The sequence below is a fragment of the Diadema antillarum genome, unplaced genomic scaffold (genome assembly GCF_040938485.1).
Source record: "Diadema antillarum isolate AM-2024a unplaced genomic scaffold, OU_Dant_1.0 seq00001189_RagTag, whole genome shotgun sequence".
NCBI classification, from domain to species: domain Eukaryota; kingdom Metazoa; phylum Echinodermata; class Echinoidea; order Diadematoida; family Diadematidae; genus Diadema; species Diadema antillarum.
Window position 1 is genome coordinate 721,255 of NW_027271987.1, and position 12,924 is coordinate 734,178.

Here is a 12,924-nt window from a genome sequence, read left to right on the forward strand (position 1 = left end):
GTTAAGGAATGAGTTTAAAACTTATTTGTTTCATGATATTCAAACTTTTCCCATTTCTGAATCTGATCTGTATCTTTTCGTCATTTCATCAATTCAGTATGCCGTGGGGATTTGACACAACACCAGTTATAACTATCAAAATGTCGAACAGTAGAGAAGACTGCCTGAACAATTACTAGTGATACGATAGTCGAAATGTATAGCGCCTTCATATATATATATATATATATATACGCATAAGATAGGGGAAACTTATATATATATATATATATATATATATATATATATAAGTTTCCCCTATCATATGCGTATGAAGAAATAGCGCGAATTCTACCAGCAGTAATGGGGATGATATTATGGTCTCTTAATGACCGATATTTTCTGACACGTGACACATTGTGTGACACATTCTGTGAGATGGCATTTGCCACGTCATCACTGTTGTCTCGAAATGCGAAGAAGACAATGGGTAGCACTACGGTCCTGGCATCGGGGTCACAGCTGACAGAAATTGAGGAGAAAAGAATTAGAAAACCATTTACAATCATTTATCATGAAAGGATTACAAGTGATTGGAACGATTATGAACATTATCAAGACAAACTCAAAATAAATCACAAAAGACATTCATCCAAGGTTGGGACACACTGTGGTTGCGGAATCTACTTATCAGCATACTACGAGGGTTAATAAAAGTGAATAGACAATATTATGCAACCAGGTTTCACCATTAATCCAAATAACAGATGTGAAAAAATTATATGGATTGCTATTAATTATTATGACATCTTATCAAAAGATACTGATACATACAAAAGATGGTTCCTTTGATTTTGTTTTATATCTGTTTGTAGCTCATGAATTCATTATTCGTTCTCTTATGCATTTTCTGAGGGTCCCATATCGTACAAGTTATGCTTTTTAGTGGTACCCTCCATTTCCATTCTCATCCTTACCTAATTTGTACTATGCATATGTATATGTCAAAAAGATACAATTGTTTTCTTCATTTTGTTACTCATTATCACATACATTTTGTTGATCTACGTTTTGTAATTACACTGCTTATACATTGTATTGAATTTTCTGATTTATTATGAAAATAAATTTGAACTCTGAACTTTTATGTATAAGTATACTACTACTAATAATAATAATAATGATACGTATTATTAATATTATTATCATCATCATTATCATAATCATCATCCTCATCAGCAAGTGTTGGTTCTAATCCTTATAGCATGCAGCAGGTACTGCGTAATTATCTAAATTCATGAAATTATTCCGTCGAAGTGTTTTCATTGCAACTGATTGACAAATTGCCCTACATCGACGTAAATAAGCACTGAAGTAGAACTAACACTCGCTGTCGGGCGAAAGCTCGGTGGTCTGGTGGAGATGACGCCTGTCCGGTGATCAGGATGTCGTAGGTTCGAATCCTGCTCGAGTATGTACGCCCATGATTTTTTATCATGGCTACTGCTAAAAAACACTGATCAATTCAGTGCTTATTTACGTCGATGTAGGGCAATTTGTCAATCAGTTGCGATGAAAACACCTCGATTGAAGAATTTCATGAATTTGAATCAATTTGTTGTTGTTGTTGCTTTTTCAGTTACACCCATCGAAAGCCAACAGATAACGTTTGACTGGCATTCACTTATTTTTACTGGATGACAGTCCTACACACAAACACACATAAACACACACACAAACGTATTTTAGAGAGCACCAACTCCGAACCCCCCCCCCAAAAAAAAAAAAAAAATCTCTCTGTTATATGCCTTTGAAGTTGAGATAATACATTATGTATATATATGGGGGGGGGGGTGTCAGGTAGAATCTTTTATTTGTGAAGGGCCAACTTACGTATATAATATCATAGTACTACTACTCTAAGCAACTTACCCAAGTACATCCGGGCACTGATGACTTGATCCCCATCAACTTCGCTGACACGTGCCACACACGTGTAAGTCCTCTCATAATCCTGCCTGACCTCGGCGAAGCGAAATATCAACCCCGTGGCGTCTATTCGCACTCCTGGGTCCACCCTTGTAGCTGAGTTTACTGCATACACAAAGTGAAATATGGAAAAGCGAATACTAGTATAAGTGCTAGCTAGGTTATGATGTGACGATATTTTGCATGACGGTCTGTTATCTGGAAATCCAACATTTCTCTCTGCTATGTATAGTGACAGCAATGGACCCCTATTCACATCTTTACACATACAACATATTATAAGACCGTACCCAGCAGTAACAGAGTAAGTTCCGTTCCGTGATTGTATTCAGTAATATTATGTTCGTTCTATTTGGTATTTGTTAAAAATATGTTATTTATGGCGTAATTTTGTACGTTTTGTATTCATTGTTATGTTTAGTATACTTTTAATGTATAAAATATATCGAACGTTAGTTAAGTTTAGTATGATTTTACACCGAGGTTGATTTTGTTTATTTGTTGTTATATATTGTTATTGTAGATTCTGAAGAAGGGCAATTAGCCCGAAAGCTTAATTAAAGGGGTGTTACTCAATATCACAGCCACGTCTCTCGCGCAAGTTTTGTTGGCAATATATGTATATGATATATAAAACAACCAAATCCAGGTGAGTGAAACAAACTGTCTACAGAGGCAGAAAACGAATACCATTTGGATAAAGCTCTCAAGTCAGTTTCTCCACACCCACGAGTTGCTGATCAACTCCAAATACCATTAGTGGATATAATTCGACAAACATTTCAATTGAGCTTGCTGCTAATCGATTGATGAAATTAATGTTCTATCACTGATTGGAGGTGAGACAACGCTCTTATATTGAGCCAGCGCAACGCAGTGAAAGATTATGAAGACTATACACCAGTATAATAAGCAATCCACCCAGCATGCAGTCCGTGTCCTCGCGATTTACATTACCGTAATTTACTTATCGTGATCTTTAACTAAGAGAATTGACCATTCATCTCTTAATCCAAATGATATTCTACCATATTTTCATATTTATATTTTCAACATACTTTCCTTGATCATATCATACTGGATATTGGCATAGGGGTAACATGTAACTTTTTTACGTCATGTATAAAAAAATGCAATAGCCCGTTGACCTTGAACTGACATCCCTATCTTTCCATCAGGATATTCGAAACATCATGCATATTTTGTTTAATCCTTACCCAATTATTGTATCACACAGGGCACTCCTAACCGAAGTTATGGTAGAGTAAAAAATAACACTGTTAGCCAAAAGTCAGCATCATCTTTGTTGACATGACATCATGAAGACACTGTAACTTGTATTCAATGGTGGCGCAGAGAAAAATGTCATCTGCCAAAGTTCAAAAACATTATAATGTCGACCCATGAATTACTTTTTTATAGTTTGCCTTGTCTATCTAGCATTTGTTTTTGTGTATACTTGCAATGTCTCAGCGAAATATGCACTCCTTTAAAACGTGTCACAAAGAATTAAAAACAGATTCATCATCTGCAGTGGCTCTCACCTCTCACGTCATCGACGTACCACTCCACAGAAGCATCATCTCGGTTTGGGACGCACTCGAGATCCAGCGGACTACCCTCAGCTATCGTCACATTCCCGGATGTTCTGATGAAGGCAAGTTCCACGCTAGTGTCGCTGGTACTTCCCGCAAAGAGGTCTTGAAGGACTTGAGGAGCAGCGAGGGTCACATTGTAGGACTGTAGCCAGTCTCGGTAAGGAGCGATGCTGGTGTAGTAGCCGTACTCGCCTTGAGCCGCACACTGCTCTGAAGTACCCCCAGTAACAATTCCCAGTTGATACCAGCGCCCTCTATACTTGACTGCAAAAGGACCGCCACTATCGCCTTCACAGGAATCCTCATTAGGTGCACCTGCACAGAACAGGTTGGGTTTTGTAGCAAGCACTTGGCACTGTGCTCGTGATACCACTGGAACATTTATTTCTCTGAGTTCGGTAGAGGGCGCCCCTCCAGCAACTTGACTTCCCCAGCCTGTGACACGACCGACAGAGGCTCTAGCCAGAAGGCGACGTGAAAAGCCTGAAGGTAATAGACAAATAGGCCTCACGTAATCTGTGAATTCCCTCAGGGGTTGCCGTAGACGGATCAGAGCGATATCGTTGATCAAACGGCTCTTCCTGTAGCGAGGATGTTTGATTATTTCTGCTATATCTCTTGTGAACTCGTGACTGCTACGAGAGTGGGTGTCATGATCACCGAAGTAAAGTACAATGTGGTCAGATCTGTACGGGACACAGTGTGCAGCTGTCAACACCCACTGCTGATCGAGAAGTGTTCCGCCACAGAATGTCCTTCTGTCAGTGGTACTGTATAAGCGAACCATGTAGGGAGCCGTCCCTTCCTCCACAGGACCTCCTCCGATGATCCTAGCGTTGTTCCCCTCATCAAAATCACTCCATCCTTCCAAACTCAACCCCCAATCAGAGCTAACATCAGAGATCAACTCTCCTTCCGTCACGACTGGCTCAATGGTCACGGTTGCCGGGTCATTCTGAACCGTAATCGTTCCGCAGACTGTGGGACAGATTAAAAAAAAAATCGACAGATTGACAAATTGCCCTTGCTACATCGACGTAAAAAAGCGCTGAAGCGCTGAGAAGGACGCATGGCGCTCGAGTAGAACAGACGTGTTTTTTTCCGAGAGCACGCTGTAGCACGCTGTAGACTGGACAATTTTGAACAATGCCGTATGAGCTGAGAAGCGGGAACATGACACAAGAGACCCGGCCAGCGTCCCGCAAGTTAAGGGCTATGGAGACCCAGACTGAGCAAGCAGCCTCGGAGTTCGAAAGTTTTGTCAGGAAGGGCATTTCAGATATTCGTGAAATGCTTACGGGTTTTGAGGAGGCTCTAGAATTTCAGAGTAGACGCACTACTGTATTAGAACAGAAAGTTGAGCCACTGGAGAGAAAAGTAAGCAATTTGGACAGTCGCATGCAATCTTTTGAACAGCGTGTTCAACAGATCGAATTCGCAGAGAACAAACTGGAACGTTTTTCTCGCCGCAACAACTTTCGAATTGTCGGAGTACCACAACTGCCGAATGAAAACCCCATGCAAGTAGCTACAAATTTGCTCAAAGATTTGTTTGGACTGGTCGACCCGAAAATTGAGCGTGCCCACCGAGATGGACCTCAGCTGAAGAACCTCCCACGTCATCTTCTTGTGAAGATGCTCTCCTACCAGGACAAGCGGTACATCGTTTCCCAACAGAGAGCTAAGTTAGAGAAGGAGAAATTCTACATAATAGATGACTTAACGAAGAAAGACCGAGAAGAGAAGAGAAAGTGGAAGAAAGAGGTACAGCAAGCCTTTCAGGCGGGAATACGCTATCACTTTTCCGCTGGGAGATGGCGGGATGGGCGTGGCATTCCTGCCGCTTTTTACGCAGCCGCTACTGGCCCGGGCAATACAACCATCCACCCGCTTGACACTCGGGATGACACTCCCCATCGCACTACGCGCTTCTCCTCGGCCAGTAGCTCCGGGAACCGAGTCAGTGAAGGCCGTTCACCGCATATTGATCCCGCACACAGCCCTACAATGACCTACTCGCACAGCGATGACACCCCTCCGCCCCTCACCCGTATTGTCACTGCCATGGTTCATACCCACCCTGAGTAGTTGTGTCCACAGGTTGAAATTACTAGTAAGTCGCTATTACTTAACTCTTAATCTTTAGGAGATGGCGGGATGGGCGCCATATCAGCCTTCGGATATGCACTTAAAGCCAAAGGACCGATATATCGCCTGTGTTAATTTCATTTGCAGCCGCTAGCTGGGTATCATTCGTCTATGCATCGTTGTGCCCGGTCGCTCGGTGGTAAGAACGTCGTTACATCAGTTTCGAAGACGCAGGTACGGCGAAGGGAGCGGTAAATCGTATCGTGACCACTGTTTATTTCATCCGCAGCCACTGTAGCTGGGTATCATTCGTTTTTGGATCCTTTTGCCCGGTCGCTCGGTGTAAAAAACGTCGCTATATCAGTCTTTGGACACTCAACTACGGCCAAAGGACCGGCACATCGCACTGTGACTATCATTCATTTCATTTGCAGCCGCTAGCTGGGTATTTTGTCTGTGAATCCTCACGCCGGTCGCTCGGGGTTTCGTTCGTTACTATTTCAGTCCTAGACACGGCAGCTACGGCCAAGATCGGCTTACCGCACTGTGAGTTTGTAGTCGTGCATTTACATCCTTATGTTCTGCCATATTCTAAGCACCTAAACAGCAGCTCCATATTCACGCGAGTCAATATGTGATACTGTTTCAGTTCCTATGCCGAAATTGTTTTTTGCTCTAAACGGCTTTTTATATGTTTTCTTGTAGGAGTCGTGCTTAGCAGTGCGGCTCTCGGAATCGGAGTCTGATTCGTGTTTGTCATAGCAGCCATGTTTTGGAAATGTTTTTTGTTTTTTCTCGAAGCAAGCCTGATTTTGTATTTTCATGTTAAAAGGGATAGAGGAAAGAACAAATACATATGTCGTATTATCTCTACATTTTCAATGCAAGTTGATGTGTGTGGTACCAAGCTCTCATACTATTGTATTAGAAGTGTTTCGGGATCAGTTAACTTACAAAGTCTGTTTTTAATGAGGTCGTGTTTTTTTGAGTAAAAGAACCTACTGTTATCTATGAATGCATTTGGTATATATTCATTGAACGTCAGAGGTCTTCGTGACAGAGTTAAACGCTTAGAAATGTTTAACTGGTTACGTAGTAAAAACGCAAATATTTTTTTCATTCAAGAATCTCATTCCTCCCCTCAAGATGAAAGTATATGGGCGAAAGATTGGGGACATGGTGTAATTTATTTTTCTCATGGTGCCTCAAACAGTAGAGGTGTTTGTATATTGTTTAAAGACGCCTCGCTGGTTACAATTAATAAACATTATTGTGATAATAATGGAAGACTTCTTATTTTGGACGCTTCGCTTGATAATCAAAAAATTACGCTTGTCAACGTTTACGGTCCAAATATTGATGACTCTTTGTTCTTTTTTGATGTTTTGGAGAAACTGTCTGAATTTGACTGTGAGTCAATTGTTTGGGGAGGTGATTTCAATTGTGTTTTAGATGTTAACCTAGATAAGAAAGGAGGCAGAGCAATTGCTCATTATAATAGTGTTGCTTGTATAAATGAAATAATGGATGAATATAATCTTATTGATGTATGGAGATTTAGAAATCCTAAAACTCGTACATATACTTGGCATTCGAGAAATATCTTTTGTCGTTTAGATTTTTTTCTTATATCATGTAATTTAGTTGTTCAAGTTGACAAATGTGAGATCTCTCCTGGTTTTAAAACAGATCATTCAGCAATATCCCTTAATTTTTCTGTAGTAAATGAAATCAGAGGACGTGGTTTTTGGAAATTTAATACATCTCTTTTACAAGATGAAACATATGTTGAACAGATTCGTAATTGTATTAAAGAAATTAAAACTTTATATTTTGAAATTTTAGACCCAACTACTTTTTGGGATTTTTTGAAATGTCAAATGAGATCTTTGACTCTTAGATACTCTATTAAGAAAGCAAAACAGAATAAGAAATATGAAAATGATTTGCTTGAGAAAATAGGTAATTTAGAATCTGATTATGTTCTAAATCCTTGTTATTCTCTGGCCCAACAGATAAAATGTTACAGAGATGATTTAAATGTTTTGTATGAAAAGAAAACTCAGGGTGTCATTATTAGATCGAGAGCAAACTGGGTCGAGAATGGTGAAAAGAACACTCGATATTTTTTGAATTTGGAGAAAAGGAATCAGAGACAAAAACTTATTACCAAACTTTACAATGATAATGGTGAACTTGTTTCATCGACAAAAGATATTTTAAACACTGTCAAAGATTATTATAAGGTGATTTACACGTCGTGTAATCCTCCTACTGTAGAGTTTGAACATTTGTTACCTAGAGACACTCAGGAAATTAAATTGTCTGAAAATTTAAAAGAAAAATGTGAAGGTTTGATCACACTCAATGAATGTCTACACAGTCTTAAAACTATGAAGAATAATAAAACTCCAGGAACTGACGGATTCCCGTGTGAATTTTACAAATTCTTTTTTACAGATCTTGGAGAAATGTTACTTAATAGTTTCAATTTCTCTTTCACTTCAGGCAAATTATCCGTGGACCAAAGGAGAGCAATCATTAGCCTTATTCCAAAAAAAAAAATCAGGATTTACTTTTTTTGAAGAATTGGCGGCCCATATCTATTCTGAATACTGATTACAAGCTTTTGGCAAAATGTCTTGCCCAAAGGTTAAAGAAAGTGTTGTCTGATATAATAAGTTGTGATCAAACCGGTTTTATGAAGGGGCGATTCATTGGTGAAAATATTAGACTGGCATTAGACATGATTGACTGTGAAGCTACTGGTTTTATGCTGTTAGCAGATATAGAAAAGGCATTCGATAAACTGGAATGGTCATATATGTTTCAAGCTTTAAGATACTTTAACTTTGGAGATGATTTGATCTCCTGGGTGCAAATTTTGTATACTGATATTCATTCTTGTGTTGTAAATAATGGTCATGCCTCTGAGTTCTTTAATCTTACGCGAGGTGTGCGCCAAGGATGCCCCCTTAGCCCGTTACTGTTTATAATCTGCAATGAAATAATGAGTATATGGATTAAAAGAGATGATAACGTTAAAGGGATTATAATCAATGATGTTGAAATAAAGATAAGTATGTATGCTGATGATACAACATTTTATGTTGAAGACACAAACTCTCTTGCCAGAATTATGTATATTATAAATCAACTGAAAATATATTCTGGCTTGTGTATTAACCGCAACAAATCAGATGTTATTGCTTTAGGATATTACAAAGCCCATCCTCCAGATGTATCCTTTTTGGGTTTCACATATTCACCAGGGCCTTATCGCCTTTTGGGTATACGTTTTACTACAAACCCAAATGACTTATTTGAACTCAATTTTAAGCCTAAAATGGAATTACTGAAAAGAATTTTTAGAGTTTGGGCTCCTAGAAATTTAACCCCAATAGGTAAGATTACTCTTGTTAAATCTCTCGGTATATCTCAATTAGTATTTTTATTCTCTGTTCTTCCAAAGCCTCCAGATGATTTCATAAAAGAAATTGAGTCTGTTATATATTCATTTATATGGAGCAAGAAGCCAGATAAGATTAAACGTAAAATTATTATTGGAGATTATAGTGAGGGAGGACTACGAATGATACACATTCAGTCAATGATTGTTGGTCTTAAAACCGCATGGGTAAAACGCTTTTTAAACCCTGATAGTAGGGGTAGCTGGAAATGCTTTTTTGACTTGTCAATGAAAGATCTCGGTGGAGACTTATTTTGGATTTGTAATCTTGATTGCAAGGATATGATTAATCAGGTCGGAAATATATTCATACGAGAAATTCTTGTCTGCTGGAGTAATTTAGTTTTTTCTCAGAACCCTCCTGACAGATATATTCATAATCAGGTTATATGGAATAATTCTTGCATTAGAATTAATGGAAAAGTTGTTATTAAGCATAATTGGATAAATAAAGGTATTATGAGAATTTATCATATTTTGAATGAACAGGGTAATTTTCTTTCATTTTCACAATTTAGAAATAAATATGAAATTCAATGCAATTTTTTGGATTTTTTTTCCATCATATCTGCAATTCCTCTTAACTGGAAAAATCTTGTTAAAAAACCTCAAACTCAAGATAAAAATTATCAAGAAGAACTGATTCTTGAAATTAAGAAAGCTCCTAAAGTATGTAGATTTATTCATAGAAAATGCGTAGATAATTTTCGTGAAGTTCCAAAATCACAAGAAAAATGGAATTCAATTTTGATAGAACCAGTCACTGACTGGAAAAAAATCTATCTCATTCCTTTTAAAAGTTCATTGTCGACAAAATTGCGTTATTTTCAGTTCAAGATTCTACACAACATCCTCGGGGTGAATAAACTGCTAAAACAAATTGGTTTGTCAGATTCTGATTTATGTACCTTTTGTTTAGATACAACCGAGACAATTACACATTTGTTCTGGGAGTGCCCTTATACTCAACGTTTTTTGAGAGAGTTCCAAAGACAAGTTTTGAAAGACGAAGTTATTCTCACATTTAACGATTTCATATTTGGAATCTTAAATGGTCCTTTCACTACATTGAATTCTGTTTTTTTATATGCCAAATATTACATATTCGCCACAAGATGTAAGAACGGTACATTATCTTTGGCGTTATTTCAAAGAGCTTTGAAACATTATTATGAAATTGAAGAAATTATATATCTAAAACAAGGTAAAATCACTGTGTTTTTAGATAAATGGAGACATGTTCAACTTATTTGAACTGTCTGATGTTGTTTCGTTAATATCGTGTATTTCATGTTTCTTGATGATTCAAGGATGGGGCTGATGCAACACTTTCATTTGGTTCGTAGTCAAATATATGGAGGTATTTTCTCTCGGAAACTGGTAACATTCGATTTTGTTTGTAGAAAATAATTCCATACTTGGAATCCACCTTGCATACATTTAGTTGTTGCAACGTCAGGTGGATATTGACGTGTTTACGGGTTGCCTGGAGCAACCTTTGCCGGGGAGGTATGCATGAAAATAGTTTAAAGGTCTATGTACCCGCGAGTTTCTTTTAACGTTGTTATGATGTAAGTTAATTTATGCATGCTTTCGGGCAGGGTATGTTCGTGGCAACCCGGTGGCTTTCTAGGAGCCTACCTGGGTGTGGCGTGTGTAATGTAAATGTATACACTGTACATACTTTCGGGCAGGGTGCATCCTTGGCGTTCCAATGGCTTGCCGGAAGTCCGCTGGGGGCCTGCCTGAGCGTGGGGACGGCGGGTGAATGTTGTTTGCTAATTTCTAGATTTTCTGTCCATGGGGCCTATTAGTATTTACGAATTTCCTTTTATTAGCTGTACATTGCAATGTGGCTGTGCGCGGCCCTGTCGCTGTGCTCAAGTGTTACACTTGTGTACGGCGTCGGGGCTGTGTGTAGTCAATTGCAATGGTCCTGTGGAAGTTATTCAATGTGCACTCGTCGTCGCCATGTCGGGCGGGCCTGGGCGGGCTTTCGGACTGCCAAAAGTTATTTTATCCAATTTTCGCATTCTCGCATGTACGACCCTTTATAGTATGTTTTTTAGTAAGAAGATATTTAAATATTTGAAAAAAAGTATAAAAAACACAGATATGTGTTTAAATTGTTTGTATCAAAGAAATGTTTTTGTGTTGAAGTAATAACTTTGTAATTCATTTATCCTCTGTAAAATTATGTTGCTTCGAGAAATCAATAAATTCTATCATTTGAAAAAAAAAAAAAAAAGCGCTGAATTGATCAGTGTTTTAGTAGTAGCCATGATAAAAAATCATGGCCGTACCTAGTCGAGCAGGATTCGAATCTACGACCCCCTGATCTCCGGACAGGCGTCATCTCTACTAGACCACCGAGCTTCCGCCCGACATTAAGTGTTGGAAGAATGTCAAGAATTTGAATAATTACGCAGTACCCGCTGCATGCTATAAGGATTAGAACCAACATCGGAAGTTCGGTGGTCTTGTAGAGATGACGCCTGTCCGGAGATCAGTGGGTCGTAGGGTCGAATCCTGCTCGAGTAAGCCCATGATTTCTTATCATGGGAACTACTAAAACACTGATCAATTCAGTGCTTATAACAGTCGGTTTAAGGCAATTTGTCAATCAGTTGCAATGAAAATAGCTCAACGGGAGAATTTCATGAATTCGATAAAAGAAAGTAGACATCTTTCAGTAGACACAGTAGTTTTCTAGGGCCTTCACCAAGATTAATGACCTGGGGCCGTATTCTGAGAGCTAATTAAGTGTCTGATTAGCACTTAATTACCGAATTGGTATTCTGAGAGCATGATTAAGTAGGGGGTATATTAACTACCATAGCAACAAGCGTTTTGGCGGGAAGGACATACGCGTTTGCGCGTATCAATGCGCGTGCACCTCTGAGAGGACTTAATCACAGAGTTAATTACGAATCGGTATTCTGAGGGTGTAATTAAGTATGAAAGTTAATGGAAAACTTAATGATACCAAAGAGTGTCATTAACTACTCCGATATCACGCAATACATCGTGTTTTCTCTGCCACAACGATGCTTACCGTATTCGGTAACCGAGGAGCGGTTGAATGTTGTTATCGTGGTATCCGTAGAATTCAGAGAAAAAAAGAAATATAGCCGATCTTCGAGGAATTGATCTTCGCGTGCGTAGGTGAGGGGTTGTAATCAAATACCGGAGTGTGCGCACGGAGCTCTTGGGTTGTAATTACAGGGGGCGTGGAGGAGCGCGCATTGAGGGCATATTTGCGCGTGTAATCATCATTTTGGCTTCTAACAACGCATCTGATTGGATGGAATAACAATTAGATGGGAGGGACCTAAGATAATCACAGGGGACTTAATCATACCTTAATTACGTCCTCAGAATACCGATTTTGCCCATGATTAAGGGGTAATTAACTTCATGACTTAATCACGAAGTTAATTACAGACTTAATTACGACCTCAGAATACCACCCCAGGGGCCGTATTCTGAGAGCTAATTAAGTGTCTGATTAGCACTTAATTACCGAATTGGTATTCTGAGAGCATGATTAAGTAGGGGGTATATTAACTACCATAGCAACAAGCGTTTTGGCGGGAAGGACCTACGCGTTTGCGCGTATCAATGCGCGTGCACCTCTGAGAGGACTTAATCACAGAGTTAATTACGAATCGGTATTCTGAGGGTGTAATTAAGTATGAAAGTTAATGGAAAACTTAATGATACCAAAGAGTGTCATTAACTACTCCGATATCACGCATTACATCGTGTTTTCTCTGCCACAACGATGCTTACCGTCTTCCT

The 12,924-nt window shown here is 38.9% G+C and overlaps 1 protein-coding gene across 1 annotated transcript in view; it reads right to left on the bottom strand.

Moving 5' to 3' along the window:
- Window positions 1-302: 302 nt before the first annotated feature.
- Window positions 303-12,924, bottom strand: part of LOC139744580 (uncharacterized) — a 48,295-nt gene continuing 35,673 nt past the window's right edge. Inside the window, exons 28-30 of the mRNA XM_071655014.1 lie at window positions 3,513-4,544; window positions 1,912-2,073; window positions 303-501 (exon numbers count right to left, since the gene is read on the bottom strand). Coding sequence (XP_071511115.1) covers window positions 476-501; window positions 1,912-2,073; window positions 3,513-4,544 — 1,220 coding nt within the window. The 3' untranslated portion in view covers window positions 303-475. The remainder of the gene's footprint in view (window positions 502-1,911; window positions 2,074-3,512; window positions 4,545-12,924) is intronic.